At 46.8% G+C, this 21586-nt stretch overlaps 1 protein-coding gene across 6 annotated transcripts in view; it reads right to left on the reverse strand.

Annotated features, from left to right (window-relative positions):
* Positions 1–10822: 10822 nt before the first annotated feature.
* CDH23 (cadherin related 23) overlaps positions 10823–21586 on the reverse strand; it is a 533292-nt gene continuing 522528 nt past the window's right edge. For all 6 annotated transcript variants that reach the window (XM_065551950.1, XM_065551951.1, XM_065551952.1 and 3 more), the window contains 10 exons: positions 20772–21028; positions 19323–19420; positions 18487–18607; positions 17655–17734; positions 17022–17062; positions 16517–16577; positions 15693–15822; positions 14997–15119; positions 14356–14469; positions 10823–11942 (listed from right to left, as the gene is read on the reverse strand). In XM_065551950.1, coding sequence (XP_065408022.1) covers positions 11619–11942; positions 14356–14469; positions 14997–15119; positions 15693–15822; positions 16517–16577; positions 17022–17062; positions 17655–17734; positions 18487–18607; positions 19323–19420; positions 20772–21028 — 1349 coding nt within the window. In that variant the 3' untranslated portion in view covers positions 10823–11618. The remainder of the gene's footprint in view (positions 11943–14355; positions 14470–14996; positions 15120–15692; positions 15823–16516; positions 16578–17021; positions 17063–17654; positions 17735–18486; positions 18608–19322; positions 19421–20771; positions 21029–21586) is intronic.

Raw genomic sequence — 21586 nt, forward strand, 5'->3', positions numbered from 1 at the left:
CTTGAACATGAAGGGTGTGTTTTCTACTGCTTGGCAGCAAATCTGCATGAACATAGGGTAGCACTGACCCTAGGGTGTTGATCAAAAAAGTGTAGACTGTTGAATACATACAGTTGGCCAACAATCCAGTAAAGAAACTTTTCTAATTTATTTAGAGATCAAAACTAACTTTAACTTAACATGGTACCAGTACTTTCAAGTCAGGCATTGTTTCTCAACTTTCTAGAAAAACTGGTTTCGTACCAAAAGCTAACTTGAATAGAAGTGATGGCATCTTGGCTATTAGGAAACAAAAAAAAGCTGGGGGTGTGGGTGCAGGTTCTGGGAGGGAGTCGGGGATTGCGGCGCTTACCTGGGGATCCAAGGCGGGGCAGGCCAGGGGGCCTCGGCATGCTGCTGCCCACAGGCACCGCTCCCGCAGCTTCCTATTGCCTGCAGGGGCCCTTGGGGTGGGGGCAGCGCATGGAGGCACAGCCCCGCCCTGGGGCCGCAGGGAGGGGCTTCCAGCCACTGGAGCGAGCGCGCAGGAAGCCACTCAGCTCCACTGCGCTGCCGGTGGTGGGCAGGGCCCCCGGGAAACATGCAGGTTGGGGGAGCGCCCGGAGACCGCAGCGGGGCCAAGGGAGCGACCCGGCCCCAAAATTGCTGGAGCCCCGTGGGCCACATTGGGGAGGTTCTCGGGCTGCAGATGGCCCACGGGCCAGGAGTTTGAGACCCCTGCTCTAAAGAGAAGCCGAGTGTTGTAATGACTCTTTTTTCTATTCGGATATTTACTTGGCAAGGATTTGTAACCCTGTTAATACTTTGTATTAAATAAACAAACTAAACAGTAGACCTAGCGTGTTTGGATGGAATTGCACTGTTCTGCTCTAATAAGGCAGCTTGGGATTGCCCTGAAGAAATCCAAATAGTCTGTGTTTTCCCATTGTACTGCCTGTATGCTTGAACCATATTTGCTTGGAACTTCTAATCATAACTATGTAGGCGCTAGTGGACTCTCCCTCACCCTTGCCTCCTATAACAGGCACAGATGAGGTTGGCAGATGAAATTCAGTGTTGATAAGTGCAAAGTAATGCACATTGGAAAACATAATCCCGACTATACATACCAAATGATGGGATCTAAATTAGCTGTTACCACTGAAGAAAAAAGATCTGTGAGTCATCGTGAATAGTTTTCTAAACAGTCAACAATCCGCCAGGGGCTGTTGTGAAGGCCATATGTATAACTGGTTTCAAAAAAGAATTAAATACATTTATGGAGGATAGGTCCATCAATGGCTATTAGCCAAGATGGTCAAGGATGCAACCTCATTCTCTGGGGGTGGGGTGTGTGTGTCCCTGCCTGCCAGAACCGCTGACTGCCAGAAGCTGGGAGTGGATGACAGGGGATGGATCACCCGATAATTGCCCTGGTCTGTTCATTCCCTATGAGGCATTGAGCACTGGCCAATGTTAGACGACAGAATATTGGGCTAGATGGACCGTTGATCTGCCCCAGTATGGCCATTCTCATGTTTAAAGAGACAGTGCAGTGAAGAGGTGAGGCTCACAGACACTGCTTTGAGGGACTCTATGAGGCTTGGGGAGCAGAGACATGGTCTAAGACAATGGGACAGTAAAGCCAATAGGATAAAGATTGAAACATGGAGGTGTTCCATTAACAATAAGGATATCTCTTTTCGTGAGCATTATTTTTGGGGAAAGAAATAGTCCTCTCAGCCTCATTTTCCTCCATTTTGGAGAATGAGGGTGCAAATCACTGGTGAGGTGCATCTTGCCAATGTCCCTAATGCTAGTGTTCAGGGCCCTGACACTGCAAAACCTAGATATAGGCTTGCAACTTGAAAAAATCATTTTTTTGGGTTCCATTTCAAGGAGCTTCTGTGGGCCTGGCCGTGGTAGGGAAGGGGCTGTCCCACTTACCTTATTACAGTGAAAAATCTGTGGTTGGCCATTTCCTCTTGCAGCCTTTATTCTGCTGAAGCAGGTTATTCCTACTGACTGGTGGCCTCGCTCCTACATGAGGTCTGAAGTCCCAACAGGTTTATAGTTCGGGCTCTCTTTCGATGGAGAATTGAGGTTTTCGATTAATTTAATTTTTTCACAAAAAATCTGCTTCCTACGGAACAATTCAATTTTTTGATCAAACTATTTTGGCCAAAACCATGGCTGCTGCAGTTCCTTGAGAGGTGTCATTCAGTTATCTTGTAGCCTCATTTTCCTCTATGGGGTGGAGGGACCTGGTTGGACTAGTTCTCCCATAACACATTGTGGCGAGGGTCTCCCCTGGTCAACTGCATCCCCTCATCAACAGAGGAAATCATGTTTTGTCATAGGAGACGATGAGACGTAGTCCAACTAGGAAGCCCTGCCTCCAGAAGAGCCTAGGAGCATGGGGCACCACCACACCAGCCTTTCCAAATCAAACGAGTTTGCTTTTCAGCCTTAATATTTCTGAATTTGAATTTTTGCTGAAAATTGACCTTGTTTGGGCGAGAGGGACACCCCATTTTTTTTGACAAGTTCTATTTATAATATAAATGACTTCAGGGTCTTGGAGTCTGTAACTGGGCTCAGCTGTGGTTCACACGTCCATCCACATGGCCGAGTTCTTCACCTTGGCACCCATGCCAGAAGTGTTGATTCAACTGGATAATAACAGGACATACCATATGCACCCATCATACATGTCACAAAGAAGACTCATATGTGCTTCCTGTGTATCAGGGAGTCAAGAGGTTAGAGAAGGCGGCTCGTTAGACTTAACCAGAACAGTGGCTATGCCTTCCAGAGCTCACCTTAAACATGTCATAAGTGGCTTTAGTCAGGACTAACCACTCAAATCACACTTTATGGAACAATTTTACTCCAATGCTTAACACAGTATTTTCAGCTTCTCACACTCAGCCCTCTGAATGTCTTTGACACCCCCCCGATCTCTTTTACTGTCTAATGCCCTTCTCTGCTTGACCCATGAGGTGTCTGCAGTGTTCACACCCAGCCTTCAGGAGAACATAACTCATATTTCAATATTACAGTGTCCATTTTTAAAAGGGCTGTAAGAATTAATAAATGTGTCTCAGCTCTACAGTGACCACTGAGACTGGAGGCATGTGCATGCTCATGTCATGCAGGAGGTGGCCAGTGCACCCCTGGAAGGTTGAATCACATTTGAGGATGGGACTGTTATCCTTGCTGACACTCCCAAAGGAGCTCAGCCAGCTGAAGTCCCTGACCTGGAGACAGAGGGATTTGGGTGTCGGGATTGTAAGATCCTCATCAAGTAATGAGCAGCGTAGACGACAAGTCTCTTTTTCTGCATTTTCTCCAGTAGAGGAGGAAATGGATGGCGTGGCAAGTTCGTATGCTAGCCTTGGTTTACTTTGCTGGTCAAGTAGGAGAGGGTCAGTTGGGTTGCCTCAGAGCTTTGATATCTAGATGATCAGCAGCCTTGCCATTGTGTGGGGAGCATTGCTGAAGACATCGCTGATGACGCTGGTTCTCTTCCCCAGGTGCTGGCTGAGGCTATTTATAATGCTGCACTCTGAGCCACTAGTGCCAACAGTGAAAGCGCATGTGACCATTTGTAAAGGGGCAGGCAAGGTGTGTCGGGCATTACAATGCCACCCCCAGAAGGCAGGCTACACACTACATGTGGCACTACAACGAGCTATGGCTCATCTCCTCCCAATGAGGCAGAGAGTGAAAGATCAAGCTCCTTTGCTCAAACTACACCTCTACCCCAACATAACGCAACCCAATATAACATGAATTCGGAAATAACGCAGTAAAGCAGTGCTCCGGGGGGCTGCGCACTCAGGCGGATCAAAGCAAGTTCGATATAACGCGGTTTCACCTATAACGCGGTAAGATTTTTTGGCTCCCGAGGACAGCGTTATATTGAGGTAGAGGTGTAGTTGCTATTGGGAGTGACACTTAGGCACCAGCAGCACCTGAGGCAAACAAAGGTTCTGAGGCTAAATGTAATAAGAAAAGCCCAAAAGGCGTTTGAAGAACAGCTAGCCAAAAACTCAAAAGGTAATAACAAAATGTTTTTTAAGTACATCAGAAGCAGGAAGCCTGCTAAACAACCAGTGGGGCCCCTGGACGATCGAGATACAAAAGGAGCACTTAAAGACGATAAAGTAATTGCGGAGTAACTAAATTAATTCTTTGCTTCAGTCTTTACAGCTGAGGATGTTAGGGAGATTCCCACATCTGAGCCATCCTTTGTAGGTGACAAATCTGAGGAATTGTTAGTGTCAATAGAGGAGGTTTTGGAATTAATTGATAAACTTAACAGTAACAAGTCACCGGGACCAGATGGCATTCACCCAAGAGTTCTGAAAGAACTCAAATGTGAAGTTGTGGAACTGTTAACTATGGTTTGTAACCTGTCCTTTAAATCAGCTTCTGTACTCATTGACCGGAAGATAGCTAATGTAATGCCAATATTTAAAAAGGCCTCTAGAGGTGATCCCGGCAATTACAGACTGGTAATGTAGTACCAGGCAAATTAGTTGAAACAATAGTAAAGAATAAAATTGTCAGACACATAGAAGAACATAAATTGTTGGGAAAAAGTCAACATGGTTTCTGTAAAGGGAAATCATATCTTACTAATCTATTAGAGTTCTTTGACGGGGGTCAACAAACATGTGGACAAGGGTGATCCAGTGGACATAGCATACTTAGATTTCCAAAAAGCCTTTGACAAGGTCCCTCACCAAAGGCGCTTACGTAAATTAAGTTGTCATGGGCTAAGAGGGATGAGCCTTTCATGGAGAACTGCTTAAAAGCCAGGGAACAAAGGGTAGGCATGCATGGTACCTTTTCAGAATGGAGAGGAGTAACTAGTGGTGTTCCCCAAGGGTCAGTCCTAGGCCCAATCCTATTCAACTTCATAAATGAGCTGGAGAAAGGGGTAAACAGTGAGGTGGCAAAGTTTGCAGACGATACTAAACTGCTGAAGACCAAAGTAGACTGCGAAGAACTTCAAAAAGATCTCACAAAACTAATTGATTGGGCAACAAAATGGCAAATGAAATTTAATGTAGATAAATGTAAAGTAATGCACGTTGGAAAAAATAACCCCAACTATACATACAATATGATGAGGGTTAATTTAGCTACAACTAATCAGGAAAGAGATCTTGGCGTCATCGTGGATGAGTCTCTGAAGACATCCACGCTGTGTGCAGCGGCAGTCAAAAAAGCAATCAGGATATTAGGAATTATTAAAAAAGGGATAGAGCATAAGACAGAATATCTTATTGCTCATATATAAATCCATGGTACGCCCACATCTTGAATACTGCATACAGATGTGGTTGCCTCATCTCAAAAAAGATATACTGGCATCATAAAAGGTTCAGAGAAGGGCTATTAAAATGATTAGGGGGTTGGAACAGGTCCCATATGAGGAGAAATTAAAGAGAGAAGGACTTTTCAGCTTGGAAAAGAGGAGACTAAGGGCTGGTCTACACTGGGGCGGGATCGATCTAAGATACGCAACGTCAGCTACGCGAATAGCGTAGCAGAAGTCAAAGTATCTAAGATCGAATTACCTGGGGTCCACATGGCGCGGGATCGACGGCCGCGGCTCTCCCGTCGACTGCGCTACCGTCGCTCGCTCTGGTGGAGTTCTGGAGTCGACAGTGAGTGTGTTCGGGGATCGATATGTTGTGTCTTAACGAGACGTGATATATTGATCCCGGATAAATCGATTGCTACCCGCCAATACGGTGGGTAGGTAAGACGTACCCTAAGGGGGGATACGATAGAGGTATATAAAAGCATGATTGGTGTGGAGACAGTGAATAAGGAAACGTTATTTACTTGTTCCCATAATATAAGAACTAGGGGCCATCAAATGACATTAATGGTCAGCAGGTTTAAAACAAATAAAAGGACGTTCTTCTTCATATAGCGCACAGTCAACCTGTGGAACACCTTGCCTGAGGAGGTAGTGAAGGCTAGGACCATAACAGGGTTTAAAAGAGAACTAGATAAATTCATGGAGGTTAAGTCCATTAATGGCTATTAGGCAGGCTGGGTAAGAAATGGTGTCCCTAGACTCTGTTTGTCAGAGGGTGGAGATGGATGGCAGGAGAGAGATCACTTGATCGTTACCTGTTAGATTTACTCCCTCTGGGGCACCTGGCATTGGCCACTGTCGGCAGACAGGATACTGGGCTGGATGGACCTTTGGTCTGACCCAGTATGGCCATTCTTACTTTGGGCACCAACCAGGTAAGGTCATGTAGCAGCAGTTTTTAAGGCACAGATGAAAAAATTACTCAAGCAAACAAAAGGGTGTCTCCTCAGAACAAATGTAATTAAATAGAAAGCACACGCACATGATTTCCCCCACCCCACCCCACCCCTAGCCAGTCTGTTGGTTTTGTGGATGAAGCACAAGCTCAGCCCCTGCAGTGTATATGGGTCAGAGTGACAAGCAATACACTGCTTTTGAACATGGTAGTAACTAAATAAGCAGGCAGTTTCTGGAACCAAGGCCTGTTCCGCTCTGGCCACTGAGGTGAGTCAAAATGGTTCCTTCTAGCTCTAGAGCATTGTTTGCTGCTCGTCACTGTGCCAAATTTTACTAGCGACTGTAGCTGCAGGTACCATCATAGGCTGTGGCCAAACTGATTGATTCACAGATTTTAAGGCCAGGTGGGCTCACTAGAAACATGGAGGCTGACCTGGCAGCCGTGAGTGCACCTGGACAGCCAGGTGGTGCTATTTGAATTTATTAACCACAGTCCCCAGTCTTTGATGGACACTACTCATGGCTGTTGCAACAAGACAAAGTGCACCCTAGGGATTGGGTGTGGTCCCTGGGCAAGATTTCCAAATGCTGTTCATTTCAGTTTGTGTCTAGCAGCCACACCACTCCTGCTGGTTGCTGTGCTCTTGGCCTCCTCACTGCCTCTGTGCGCCTGAGTCTATGGTTCCATTTGCCACCAACCCCATCCTGTGGTTCAGTCTCCCACATCAGTGAGCTGAACTATTTCAGCGCCAAAGCTGAGGCCTCCTTAGCAGGCTCTGGTGGAGGTCTGTCAGCTGGCTGTTTATTAGTGTCCTTGGACTAGGGTGACCAAAGGGAAAAATGGAACACCTGGTGGGGCTAGCCTCAGCTGCTCGCCCAGTAGATGTGTGATGCTCTGGTCTGTAATATCTAATAGCTTTTTTTGTAAGGGACCCCACAAATGCTAATTCAGGAGACTTTGGTTAAAAGCGTAGCCTAAAAGGATGAGCACCCATGCAACGCAGGCAATTCCACAGCTTGGGACATAGTGTGAGGCAGCTTGGCAAGCTAATGCTGCAGATGCTTGAAGTCCACCTGCTCAGTGGCTAGCTAGAAAACTATGTCAGTTATTTAATAGTTGATTATGCAAGTTTCTCTTTCATTCTATCAAGTGAGAAATTCAGCCACAAAATGGCTAATGCTGCATGAACTTGGACAGCATGTGACTGAGCCTACTGAAAATGGGGCTTTTTCTGGTAAAGGCCATCAACCTTTGATTGCCCACGTTTGGTTTTCCATGCCACCCCCACAACTCCACCCTTGGCCCGCCCACCCCTCGTTCTGGCACCCCTGCTGGGGGCTCTTATGGTGCGCTGGGCTCCAGCTATTAGTCCTGGCCAGGCTGGGTTAGGACTTCCTCTTCTCCTGTAGGGGCCAGGGCACAACCACCTCCAGGAACCTCCCTGTACAGTGACCTCTCCCTCATGCCTGGGGAGTGATGCGAACAGGAAATGGAGCAGGGGTGTGGAGCTTCCTGTGGCTGGGGGGAGGTTCCGGAGGTGGGGCTGACTTGGCTCCAGGAGCAGCTCCTGCAGGAGAAGAGGAAGTCCCATTTCTCCTCAGTGTCGCAGGGTTGACAGCCGGAGCCCGGTACCTGGTAGGAGTCCTGGGTGGGGTGCCCCCAGCCCTGCCCCTCCCTGTTAGATTTCATGGGCCTGACCTAACCCATACATGAAATGAGGAAGTGTGGGCTCACGTGGTTTGGCCATGTAAAGCACTGTCCTGAGGTAAGAGAGTCCAACAGCTCAAGACTGACATGTGTGTGTGTGGGGTGTATCATAAAGGAAGACATGTTAGCATGTGGTGCAATAGAGAATCTGGCACTGAACAGAGAGCACTTTGGAGGGAGAGGATTCACAGCGCAAACCCCAGTTGAGGGGATTAATGCAACAAAGATTAGTAAATAACCAATTATATAGCTATGCTAATATATAACATGATACCGTGGGGAGGCCAATTTACCATAATTGCATTTTTGTTAAGGTATAAATCAGTCCAGAAGCCAACGCGAATCAACCACAGGGCCTTCTTGGTGTCACTAAATGCCATCCATTTAACATCTGGAGGAATTACTGTTCCCTCCTATCCTGCCTTGGTGATGCAATCCTTGGCAGCACTCCCAATACCAACCAAAATGGAGACTTAGGACCATAACTCAGACCAAGGTCCCTACATTTGTGTGTCCATCTGTTCCAATATAGTCTTGTGAAGCACCAGATGATGCTCATTAAAGGCCTGGTCCTACCCCATTGATGTCAATGAGAGCTTTGCTATTAACTTCAGTGAGCATGAGATTAGGGCACAAAATTAGACCAAGAGGGATCTCTGGATAATGGTCATACTTTGGGCTGATTATCTGAAATCCTGACTGCAGTTGGCACTCCCAGTTGCTCACAGAAAGTCACAAAGGATGCCATCTGACTTACTATAAAAGTCTCACTTCTACTTTCTCCTAGACTCTTAGCCTCTGGTCAAGTCACATGTGGAACTAGAAGAAAACCTTCTGACTGTGGATTTTATGAATATTCTGGCAATTTCAAGGTAGATTGCCTACATCAAAGAAGGGAATTGTCTCTCCCCTGTTGTCTTCTCAAATGTTCCTTTAGCTTAATTGCTGTTGCAATGTTGCTGCTCTTGGAGGATCTGGTCTGCAATGGAGACATGACATAAAGCTCTTTTTGACTGGCAGTTGAATTATGTGGTGGATTCTGAGCATGAGCATGATAAATCATTATGTAGGGGAAGTGGCAGTGAAATTGAAAAGGGCAAAATGTATATTCTCCCCCCACCCACCTCTTCAATGTGAACAAACAGCCTGGCATCTGATATTTAAAAAAAGTAATTCAAAAGCTCAAAACCAAGAGGACATTTAAATGTTTTCCTTAGGATAACTGGTGATGGTAGAGTGTTTTGCCTTAAACTTGGCAAGACACTCACATCACAAATACCTTAATTTTTTAATTGCTTCACATTATAACCAAGGTGCAGAGAATCTAAAGACACAGCTAATTCAGAATTAGTTGCTATTGACTGTTGTCTTGTGTATTTGTTTTTCTGGAGAATGTAATTTTCATTTATACAATTTAGCCATATGCAAACTCTTTATTCAGGTTAAGGCGTAGCTTTCCTTAGTTTTGTAACTTTTTCTAGTGTCTTAGATATTTAGGTGATATTTACACATTAGTATTTACATCAATTGGGACAGAAAATAGTGAGTGTGTTCAAAGCAACTGCAGTTTTTCTCTGCACATTGGGCAGAGACTGCAATGGCTGCCTCAGGAGGGGTTTGCCTTTGCGGCATGGGGGAAAAGGTATAGAAAACATCCAGCTTTCCTTATCTGTCATCCAGTAACTCTAGTGTTGTGTATGACATTTGTCTAGAAAGTAAATCTTATAGACTATAGGCTGAAACCTGATGCCTTAAGTGAGTCAGTTTCACGATTGCCTTCAAAGGGATCAGACTTTGCTCATCTCCCCCATTGTCTTTTTTCATTATGATTGGACAGAATCATACGGAGGGGAGGTTTCAATTTTCCTGCCTTCTTGTACCGGTTTGTGCCAGGGATACCACACCAGTGGCACTCAGATAGCACAGTGAGGTGCACCTGTGTAGATAAGGTGGATTCAGAACTTATTTGTGAGTTGGTGCACTTTAACTCAAAAGTCAGGACCCTTCAAGATCAGTCTCTTCCAGTAGCTGCTTCCCAGCTTTAGATACGGGGGCCGGGAAGTGGGGAGGGAGATGCAGTTGCTTTCTACAGTCTCTTGATTTTGCAAAAAAAACCTTCTCTACCAATAAAAACTTCCTGCAAGTGGGACAAGCTTTGTGCTTCCTTCCCCCCAAGTCATATGCAGTAGTAGTTGAAGTTCTTTCTGGCTTGCATCTACTGTGATCACCATGTTCTTCTGCTAGATGTCCCCGTTATGGCCTGACTTCAGCTAAAGCTGAATCTTACCATGTGTCCTACAGATTAATGTGTTCAGAGATTTTGAAGGTCAGAAAGGACCATTATGATAATCGAGTCTGACCTCCTGCATAACATAGGCCATAGAACTTCACCAGGTGATTCCCACATCAAAGCCAATGCCATGCTACACCGCTGGCTCCAGTATGCACGCTATTGCTCAGCAGCATGCCTGCAGGACTGTGGAATAACACTGACTTTTCCCAAGGGATTACATTCCTTTGCTAGAAGTCTGTTAGAAAGGCACCTCTTTGGGTAGTACTGGTAGGGTTCTGTGGGGGCAGAGATTAAAGTATTCTTGCCACTTCATGTAGGGTTGCAGATTGGGCATTCAGACACTATAGAAATGGTGAGCAGAGGAACTGAGTGAGGCCACACACTGTTCTGTGTTTAATCCACAACAAGACATTCAGTCACAACAGTTCTTTGCTGATATATAGCAGTGTATGCACAGATGAGTGCACACTGAGAGCTATGTAAACCCAACATCTTCCCCAGTGAAGTGCCCCTTGGTAGTGAGAAAGAAACAACAATGGACAGGTTAACCAAATCCATATTGTATTTCTGGTTCATTTAACAGACCATTCCCAAAACTCTCAACAAGTTACTATTAGAAACGGAACAAACAAACAAAAAAAATTACACACGAACACTCTACATTCAAAACCCAAGTTAATGTCAGTCTGTTTCTGGTTGACGTCGTATATGATTTGGTAAGCCAGCAAAATGGAGAAATGTCTTCGGTTTGTTTTCTCTTCCTGTAAAGGTGATGACACAGATTAATGCCAAACAGATTCAGACTCCCTTTATAGGCTTCCTGGAATGCCACATCAGCCCCAGAACCTTCTTCCCCCACCCTGGTGTGATGTGCTCCTGTCCCATGCACAGTAGGAGGATGCACTGATGCAGCCACGGGCGAGTTGAGGAGCCAGGAAATATGCAAGTCTTGAGTCTTTGTACCCACGTGGTGCAGGTTTTTTGCAACCCTAAACATTAGTAGTTCATGTCTCGATTCCACAGGGCTTCCCTTCTTCTGTTTTGAAACTTTGAATCTTTCATATTTTTTAAAAAAATAAAAAAATATGAATTTAATGATCAAATGATGTGCGCTTCTAGGAAAGCACAGTCCTGAGAGCCCTCCACCAAGGTAAGGCTCCCCAAGGCTGCTGTATCAAAACAAAACAGTTGGCTATCTCTGTAGGATTAGTTTTTGGGGCTGTGATTAGGCCACCAGGTTCTCTTCTACCCTCTTGCCCCGAGTCTGTGTTTTCTTTTTGCAGTGACTATCTGCTTGGCCACGCTTTCTTGGAATGCTAGACAAGTGACGCCACTTCTAGTCATAACTCTGTGATCTCCAGTGGGCTCTCCATAATCACCTCCCTCATCTTGTGCATGGGGGTAGATTTGGCAGACTCGGTGCGAGCATTGCGGTCATTATAGCCTCCACAGTCTGTGTTCAGTGTCTCCAGGGACCGACCCAGCACTTTCTGGTCATCCTCCGGCAGGCTGTTGATATCAGAAGTTAGCAGAGTGCCTGTGCTGCCATGCACCACATGGATACCATCTGGGCCTTTGAGCTCTACAGGTTGCTTGTGCCGGAACCGAAGGCTCCCCTGGCTTGGGCTCTGCTCCTCCTCTTCATCCAGGTCATTCTGGATCAGCTGCAAGAAGCCCAAGCACAAATCAACAACATGGGTTCCAATATCTGTGTCCCTTTCCCTCCCCTGCCTCCCTTAGCATCATTGCCGGTTACCAGCTGTCCCCTTGAAGGCCCTAGACAGCTTTTCCTGAAGCAGGGGTCAGCATGAGGGGCAGGTTCCACTAGTTATATTTGTAGGCAGCTTCACAGCAGTGTTTTCTTTGCTACATCTTAAAGCTAAACTGGAATCTGAGGTAGATCCTACATGGTCTATGAGCATTAACACAAAATCTGTAACTATGAACTCTTCTACTCCTCCTCAGTGGCACCCAGAGGCTTCAGCTGGGACCAGGCTAAGTTGTGCTAGAGGCTGTACAGAAATATAGATTGAGACAGTCCCTGCCCAGAAGGAGCTGCAATGTAAATTATGAAGTATTTATTTTTTGTATTACAGTAAGATCATGGAATTGGTTTTTAAGCTATGTTGGTCTTGAAGCAAAATACTGTGCAGTGGAGAGTGCAAATGGGGTGAGTTCAAGTGGGAGATTTCAACAGTAGATTTTCAGATACTTTTTTCTTCTAAGTAGCTTGAAAGAGACTCCACTAGTTTTAGAGTATCAGGGCTGGGGGCAGATGGGGGAGCGAAGGCCAACGAAGGCAGGGGAGGCCAGGAGGAAGGAGCTTTTTGCACAATCTGGGGTTGGGTTGAAGGGAGCTGAGGGGACTTTGGGAATGGAGGCGGCTTAAGTGGGAGGGGTGGGTTTGCCAACATGACTGAGTATAAGCGAGTGGGATTCTGAGTGGAGGGAATGGGGCTGTGTCAGGGAAATGGTGCTGTGTGTGAATGAGGGTTCAGAGTTGTGGGAAAAGAGATTAAAGGGAGCTAGGAAAGTAAGAACTGGCTCTGAGCTGGGGGTCTGTGGGGAGGGAGAGGAGGAGGCTAACTCCTGTTGTCTCCCACCCTGCCCTGTACTGTAAGGGCTCTCAGATTTTCATTCTGAAAGGGGGAAGGTGGTAGAAGAGGGGCCTCTTTTCCTCTCACCTCTCCATCAACCCCCATCCCCCAAACCCTTCCCCATAACCACTACAACCATGTCTCAGCTTTTCCACTCTGAAAATCTGCTTACCCTACAATGGTGGAGGGGATGGTGAGGGGATAGAAAAAAGCTTTGGAGTGGGCTTTGCTACCTGCAACCCCACCATTAACTGGAGGCATTAGCTGCCACTGGCCACGGTTTAGCTGTGAGCACAAAGGAGGAAGGATGGATATTTGACAATATTCTACCGAACAAACACCAGGGAGGAGTCGAAGTCTGGCCTGAAGGCGGAAGAAGAGGAGCTGAATGAGAGAGGTGGCCAGCCTGGCAGACGGGAGCATAGGGGGCATAGGAAATGAAATGGCCATGCATGGAGAGGAAAAACAAAAACCTGTGCTTTGGAGTGACCGTTTGAGATTTTGGTTGGAAGTGCAGGAGGAGATGTGAGACTGGACCCAGAGAGAGGCAGGCCTGGGAATCCTTCACAGAGACAGAGCTAGAAGCGGAGAAAGTCGAAGACGCTGCCACGAGAGAAGGGGACACAATTCTGAGTCACACCAACATGTGTGGGGCCAAGAGGAGGAGAGCAACCAAATGAAATGCTGAATGAGCAGGCAGCAATGTCGGAGACCCAGGAGAACAGAGCAATGGAGAAACAGAAAGGCTGATCAGCTAACTACACCTCTACCCCGATATAACACGAATTCGGATATAACACGGTAAAGCAGTGCTCCGGGGGGGGGGGGGGGGGGGGGGAGGAGGGAGGGGTGGCTGCACACTCCGGCGGATCAAAGCAAGTTCGATATAACGCGGTTTCACCTATAAAGTGGTAAAATTTTTTGATTCCCGAGACAGCGTTATATCGGGGTAGAGGTGTATTATTATTGGAATGATATATTCTAAAGGCTTGTTCCAAAGAGCAAATGGTCCAAGCAAAACAGGATAAAGGGGGAACTGGTGAATGGTGGGATGTCACATTAATTAGGGGATGAAAAGAAGTGTCAGTGTGGACATTTAGAGAGGAAAGAAAGACACTATCTTGCTGTCAGACCCATCCTGGGGGAGACATACTCTGGTGAGTGGCATGTCATCAACTCCACTGTATTCCAGCACCCTTCCATTCTGCACCCTGGTGATGAGATGGCCAGGAATGTGGCTATGGCTGAAATCTCTCTTTGTGCCAAGTCAGAGTGTTTTTGTGAGTATGGCCTCCAGTAAAAGGTGGAGGGAGACCCCTCCCCTGTGTCTGGTTAAACTGGCAGCCATCAGCTCACACAGCTTTAGGGGGCAAAAAGGTCACCCAGCAGAGTTTAGAGAGGTCAAAGGCATGGAAACAGACACTCCATTCCAGAGGGCACAGCAAGCATTTCCTCTCATGTCCATGCACACGCTTTCTACCTCGGTAACCGAGGACTGGTCCCCCTGACTGGTGGTGGCTTTATGCACCATCCTCTGGGCAAGCAGTTTTTTCAGCCGCATGTAATCGTCCAAGACCACCTTCAAGAGAGAGCCCTGGATGGAGGGGGCAACAGGAGAGATTATACAGGGGCTTCTCCCCACCAGCCCCAAACTCTGAAACTACCTCAGTGAGGGAGTCCAGGTGTGAAGCTCACCCCATCCAAGAGGAACCAGGCAGACACTTTCCCCTAAACAAAAAATGATCTCAAAAGAAACTATGTGCTTTCACGTCACTCGAGTGCCATCACGTTTTAAACATGGAATTTGCCATAGTGCATTTGCTATGGCTGTCCCAACGGTTAGATGCCAAGGCTGGTTTTCTGCTCAAAGATTGTGCTGTGTCTAGTTGGGTGAATTTCAGAGCTGTGTTCCTGTTAGGTTTCCGATAGGTACACACAGCAAAGACTAGTCTGCACTGGATTGTGTCAGGGCAATGTTCTTCTCAGCTGCGGTGAATCTGGAGCTATTTGGAAACCTCGCCTTCTCCTGCTCCTTTCACGAAGAAGGACAATGACTAAGATGGCGTAGGACCGAAACGTGAAGGCTATTGGACAGAAATGGAGGAAGCCAGCTCCACTCACCTTGATGGGCCCTTCCCGCATGATCTGACCTAGTTTGGCAATGTTGTCATATTCCTGGATGGCTGCTCGCAGGTAACGGTCATCGTCGGGTTTGGCAGCAGAGGGCTCTCTTCCAAATGTTCCCTACAATGGACGGGAGTTTCTGAAAACAAAACCTCAGCAAAAATGGGGCAGAACCATGGGTGGCGGGTATCAAAGGCTGGGGGAGGTTGTGCCTCCCCAAACAGCCCTGTGTGGTCCTGCCCATGCTCTGCCCTCAGGCCCCCTCCTGCTTCCCACTGGTGCTCTGCGGGGCTGCGGGCTGGCTTTTTCCCCCAGAGCCCTGGAGCTGTACTCGTGCCACCTACCCGCCCTCCCTGAGCTCTGGGGCTGGGGGCCATGCTGCCCACTCTCCCTGTGCTCTGGGGCTGGGGGTCACGCTGTGCACTCAGGGGCCGGGGATGCTTGGGCAGCCTAGGGGTGTGTGCGCCCTCTGGGCTCCGGTGGGGGAAGAGGGGTGGGAAGGGCAGGGCCTTGGGAAGAAGGGGCGGGGCTTCAGGCAGAAGGGGCGGGCTGGGCTGGGGTAGCTCTATTAACTACAATGGAATTACTCCTGATTTGCACTGGTATAAGTGAGATGCGAACTCAGTCCATCTGAATCCTGACTGAACTGTCACTTCCCCCACCCAAGGTAAGAATAAGTTGGCAGTATCTCACGTGAGTCCTGGCTGGGCTGTTCCATAGGTCTGTGATTTCACTCAGGTTCTCAGGCAGGTCATCTTCATGCTCTGCCTGCGCTGCTAGCTCCATATTCCTGCAGAAAGGATCTAGCCACACAGGGTTAGCCCTACACAGACACACAAAGGGCCAAAGTGAATGAAGGGAGACAGTAAGACGGGGCCCGCTATAGCTGCTTCTCTGAAAATAACACATTGTTCTACTCTAGGGATTTATGCACTGTAATCACTCCTTCCAAAAACCAGACTCTGACAAGGTCATATCTCCTCCTTCCATCACAAACAAAATATGAATTTGCTTCAATCCTCCATTTGCCTTCAAGCTGTAGGTAAATTAAGAGGCATTTCTGTACGATTAATTCTAGAAGCCTGGATTAGGCATTTAAACAACAACTTCAAGCAAACACCACCTGGCCCAGACCCAGATTCTTCCTGTAAGAATCTATAGGTGATAAACTGTAGAATTGTAACATCTGCCTGCAGGTGATTTTCAAAGTTCTGTTGTGTCTGCCGTTCATCAGTAGGTGCCACAAGTCTGCACTGCTTAGGTGCTGGATTAATACTAAGGGTGACTTGCAAGAGAGGTCCAGGTCTAAGTAATGTTATGGTGTCTCCTGATACTACCAGGCTGTGGAATCCTAGCTTTCAGTGGCAAGTGACTACAGAGATGATTTGTGTTGCAGGTGCTAGCAGAAGCCAGTGGTGGTGCTAAAACACTTGTTCTGCCCATGGAATATCAGAGATTCCCCCTGCTGTGTCATGTAGAATGAACTGTGAAAAGCAAAAAAAGTATTGTGAACTCACCCATCAAAGGAATATTTATTTGTGTTTGGCATGTCCATGATGTCCATGAAGCCTCGGTTTCCTGCGGAAGGCAGCAGGTGTAGGTTAGACTGACATTTATATAGGCTAAGTAACAGACAACAGCATGGCTATGGGCACAAATCCACACTTCTATTTGGAGGGAGAGATGGGGAACGGACAGCCCAGCACCCTAGATCTTGAAGGAAACAACTGCAATGCCACTGGGGGGAGATATTCTGGGGCTGATAGCTCAAAGCTCTGGCAACTAACAAAATTCTCCCAATGTCATATCTATGCATCTATTACCAATAATGAGGCAAACTCATTTCTAATATATTGCCCACTAGCAGCCCAAAATCTCTTTCAACAGATTCCTGGGTTTCTCCCCACTGCCCAATATCTGTGTTTCACACTATTTCCCCCATATTTATTAGCCTGCATGTCTTTAAGAAGAATCTCATATTGTTATATCAACAAAAAAAACAACAACAACAAGGTCTCCCACCTGTTGAGCCGGCCACGATAGCTTTTAATTTCCTTTTATGTCTGGGGAAAAAAAGGAAAAAAATTAAGTCAATTGAAAGAAAGAAAGACTTAAAGTGAGGAGTGTGAGGAACAATCATGTGAAATGGGACAGTGCTTGCAAATAAATCTCTTCCCATGTACAGTCATAGGTCACTAGATAGCAAGGACATGGCCTATGGTTTCAGGACATTCTCAAAAACAATCTATTAGCTCAGGTGGTGCCTTCTTCTCTTGGCTAGAGTTCTAACATTTGAAGTCTCTTGCTGTAGGTATATTATTCCAGTCACTGCAGAAAGATCCTTTACGTCAGGACTACTCAAAGGATTGTGCTTCTTGGGCGCTTAGGTAATATTTTCAGCATATGTGAGCTAGGAGCCTGAATTCCATTGAAAGACTAGCTGCATTTAAAATTGGTGCCCATCATTTCACCCTGCAGTACCCAGGATCTTAGATTAGCCATTCTGGTCTATCGTTCCCAGGTTGCATGGTTACTCATGATGTTCTATCATTTCAGGTTATTGTTGTTATTTACTCTGCTCTATAATATCCAAACAGTTAGGTTTATCTATAGACTTGCATTGTCCTGCAGTCCCAGGCGCTTAGGGCTACTCACACTGTTCTGTAGTACCAGTTCATGAGGATGAAGAGCATGGAAGCCAGGAAGAGGAGAATAGCCAAGATGATAATTGCCATCTAGAAAAGATAACAAGTTATTTGTAACAGATGTGAGCACTTTTAAACCTGCAGATGGAGAGCAAACAAGAGGAAACGTTTCCAAGTTTTAGACAAGCCTGGGCCCACAGGAAGAAAGTACATACTATAGAGAAGGGACAGTCCATCACCTGCTAGTGGATGCAGTAAAGCAGCTGAGGCCTGGTCTACATGGGGGAGGGGGAGGGATCGATCTAAGTTACGCAGTTTCAGCTACGTGAATAACATAGCTGAAGTTGATGTACTTAAACCTACTCACCGCGGTGTCTTCACTGCGGTGAGTCGACTGCTGCCGCTCCCCCATCGACTATGCCTGCGCCGCTTGCGGCAGTGGAGTACAGGAGTCGACAGGAGAGCGCTCGGGGGTCGATTTATCGCATCTAGACTAGACGTGATAAATCGACTCCCGCTGGATCGATCGCTGCCCGCCAATCCGGTGGGTAATGTAGACATATCCTTAGCCTCTAGGTTTAACATGTCCTGCTGTCAACTCATCCCACTCCACTGGGTGACAGTAGATTCCTGGAGAAATAATTCCTTCTGCTACATGTCAGCAGCTGTAAATATCACTTTCCTGTTTTAAAAAAAGGCACTTGGAGGCAATCATGCAAGAGGCACTTTCCTTTAGTGTCACCCAGTGGGTGGGCTGGACAGCCATGCCAAGTGATTCTCAGGGAAGTGAAAGGGTTGATGGCACAGGCAGGTAGGGAATCAAAGATGCCCCTCTCCTTTACCTGCAGCGCTGAGAGGTCATCTGGGGCCCTGGCAGTGATGGCAGGCTGCACGTCCAACACATTGTAATTCCTGAAGAGATTCCGCAGCTGCTCCTTATTCTCATCAATCATCTGGATCACTCTAGGAAGAAAGAAAAGAGAGCGGATGTTTGAACAGGGGCTCCTTTCATTTCCTGACCACCAAAAATACCTTTTAAGAGTTTAGCCGAGGAGATCCGGAACCCTCCTCCAGATAGTCCAGGGCACAATGGCATTGGGAGGCAGAAGTGCACATTGCTTTGGGCAGCTTGGATGGTACCAGAAGCGTCTTTGTAAATGACTTGATCAGCAAGGTCCTGGCTGTGTAGCAAGCTAACCAGATTTCAAGGCTAGCAGATGTTTCTTAAAAATTCAGTATTGGAATGTGATAGCCACTTGTTCTGGTGCTGGCCATAAACTTTGCTGGTGGAGCTAAGGCAGCCGTCAAGAACAGTTGGGGCAAAGTGCGGTATGTGCAGGTGTTATTTCATTGTCCTCACTGCTCTAGAGATGGGGACAGGATGCCTAAGTTGGAAACAATGCCGAATATGACTTCACCTTGTATACACCGACCAGTCAGTCATGATCAGACTTGGGTCCACTAATGCATGTTTAAACACAGTAAGATTTCTTTGGGAGGACAAGCCCATTCACACAGAAAGACGCATTAGACCTAGTGTTACTGGCATCAACCTTCCAGTGCTTTGAAATGAAGCAACTGAGATATAAAACTTCCTTATTGTTTCCAAAAGCATGAATGCCCCTCCTCCTGCTTCCTTCCCTCTCCCATCTATGCATACAGAGAGACAGTAGCTTACCGCTCCACATCCAGAATCCTATTGGTTTCTCTATTCACCACGTGGATCAGCAACTCTGTCTGGGCAGAGTTCACACGGCCCTTTTTGTCCACATGGAACTAAGAGAGAGAAAACAGATGCTCATTGTATAGCCACAGGGAACATGTCACCTTCTAGGGCAGCCACCCCAGGTTCTAGCGCACCAAAGGGCTTTGTGCACGCTATCAGGCCATGCCCATATTGGTTCTTTCATGGCACAGTTTGTCAGGAATTCAGAGATGGGGCTGAAACCCCAGTTCAGAACACATCCCAGAAAAGATCTCACTAATAGGAGACTGTAAGCCAGGGCTTCTTGCGATGCCCCATTAGTCTTTTTAAAGTTTTCATTTTGGGCCCATCTCTGCAATTTGCTCGCCTACTGCTTTGGCCATTCACTTTAGTCAGGAGGTCCTATACCATTAGCCAGCAAACTAAGGCCACTTTGGGTTTGAAATAAATGGCTGAGGCCCTCTTCCTTTATTCAACTGTTATGCCTCCTTTCCTGCTCCACAAAGACATGAACTGCTGTCCCAGAAAGGGCTGCTGTCATTGCCCGTGCATGCAGGGGCAGCACAGACATTTAGGTTGAGGAGGAAGCCAGGAGCTGTTGAGTTCTAATCCCAGATCTTCTACTGACTTCTTGTGTGAGCTTGGACTAGTCACAACTCCTTTGCGTATCAGTTTCTCCATGTGTAAAATGGGGACAATATTACTTACCTCCCATACAGCCGTGCTAAGAGACTGAATTAGTCTGTAAGGCACTTTGAAGATGCCCATACTTTATGTAACTGCTAAGAATTATTCATATAATAGACCAGCAGAGAAGTGTGTGTGTGGTGATGGTGGTGGTGGGGACTTGGAACCTCTCACATAAGCACTCTCCTCTTTCCAGAACAATGATAAGCTGATATTTTTGTTAGCTCTATCCTGCAGTGTTCCCACTGAGCTGATACATTCTAACAAATCACAATGATCAAGTGTCCCCAGTCTGGCTATATCCCAACATGCTAACCTTCTAAACACAGACATTAGATGTCAGTCAAAAATGCTGCAGAAGACTGGATCCCTCTCTGCTGCCACTAGAGTTCATGATGGTGGGTGGTGGAGGAACAAGGCACATATTCTGCTCCTGTTTCAGGAGAGACCAGTTAAAAATAAAACAAGGGGGGTTCTTGAACCATCAGTGGTAGATCAATCACTTTGTGGCTGGATTTATGTTGTAAGTCATAAAAATGGCCACACGGGGTCAGACCAATGGTCCATCTAGCCCTGTATCCTGTCTTTCGACAGTGGCCAGATTCCTCAGAGTGAATGAACAGAACAGGGCAATTTCAAGTGATCCATCCTCCATCATCTAGTCCCAGATTCTGAGCAGTGTGAGCCATGTTATGGCACATCAGGGTATACGCATAGCCCAGGAGCTGTTATTACCTGCACATCATCCGTGTTGACAATGGCTCCTGTGATGTTGGACAACAGACTGATGAACTCTTCCTCAAACTGCCGCACCTTGTCTGGGATCTCGTTGATGATGATTTTCACCCGCTGGTCATCCCGCAAGATGTAGATTCCGACAACGGCAGTGTCATTATGCCCTGCTAGGTCTGAAGCCATGATGTCCACCACAAAGTAGCCAGGGTTGTAGGCTGTGAAAAGGTCAAAGGTTCGCAGGATCCCATCCAAGTTACCTTTGGGGAGAGCCAATCCCAAGTCAAGAATTAGCCCAATAATTTTAGATGACCATCAGTAAATAAATAGACTCTCAACTTCCCTTGTGCTTTTTGGGCTGGGTGGGGATTTATCCATAGCAGACAACCTGGCCCATAACATCATCTCCAGTGTGAACGTTATTCCTCTCCTTGTGCCTTGAAGGCTGTTGCCTCCTCACGTAAACCCACTCCTACTTCAAATGGCTCCCCAGCAAGGGACTGTTGAAGCCACAGCAGAAGAAATGAGAAAAAGAAAAAGGTGCTCCCTATCTGTGTGATGGACAGCACTGCGTACCCACTCTGAGCCACAGAAACAGTGCATCAATTTCAGCCACTGCTGTGGGAGGATCACACGTGGGACCAAAGAGATCTGAGATGGGAGGTCTGGCTGTAAACATATGGCACCCTTAAACTTCCCCACTCAGACTAGCTAACTGTCATTTCAGTCCCTGCTTATTGGTGGGAGGGAGGGGAATGAGAACCTATGGATCTCTGTGCTGTTTAGTGAGAACATCTCTGCTTGAGGCTCCTGTGGTG

Source organism: Chrysemys picta, chromosome 7, assembly GCF_011386835.1.
Source record: "Chrysemys picta bellii isolate R12L10 chromosome 7, ASM1138683v2, whole genome shotgun sequence".
Lineage (NCBI taxonomy): Eukaryota > Metazoa > Chordata > Testudines > Emydidae > Chrysemys > Chrysemys picta.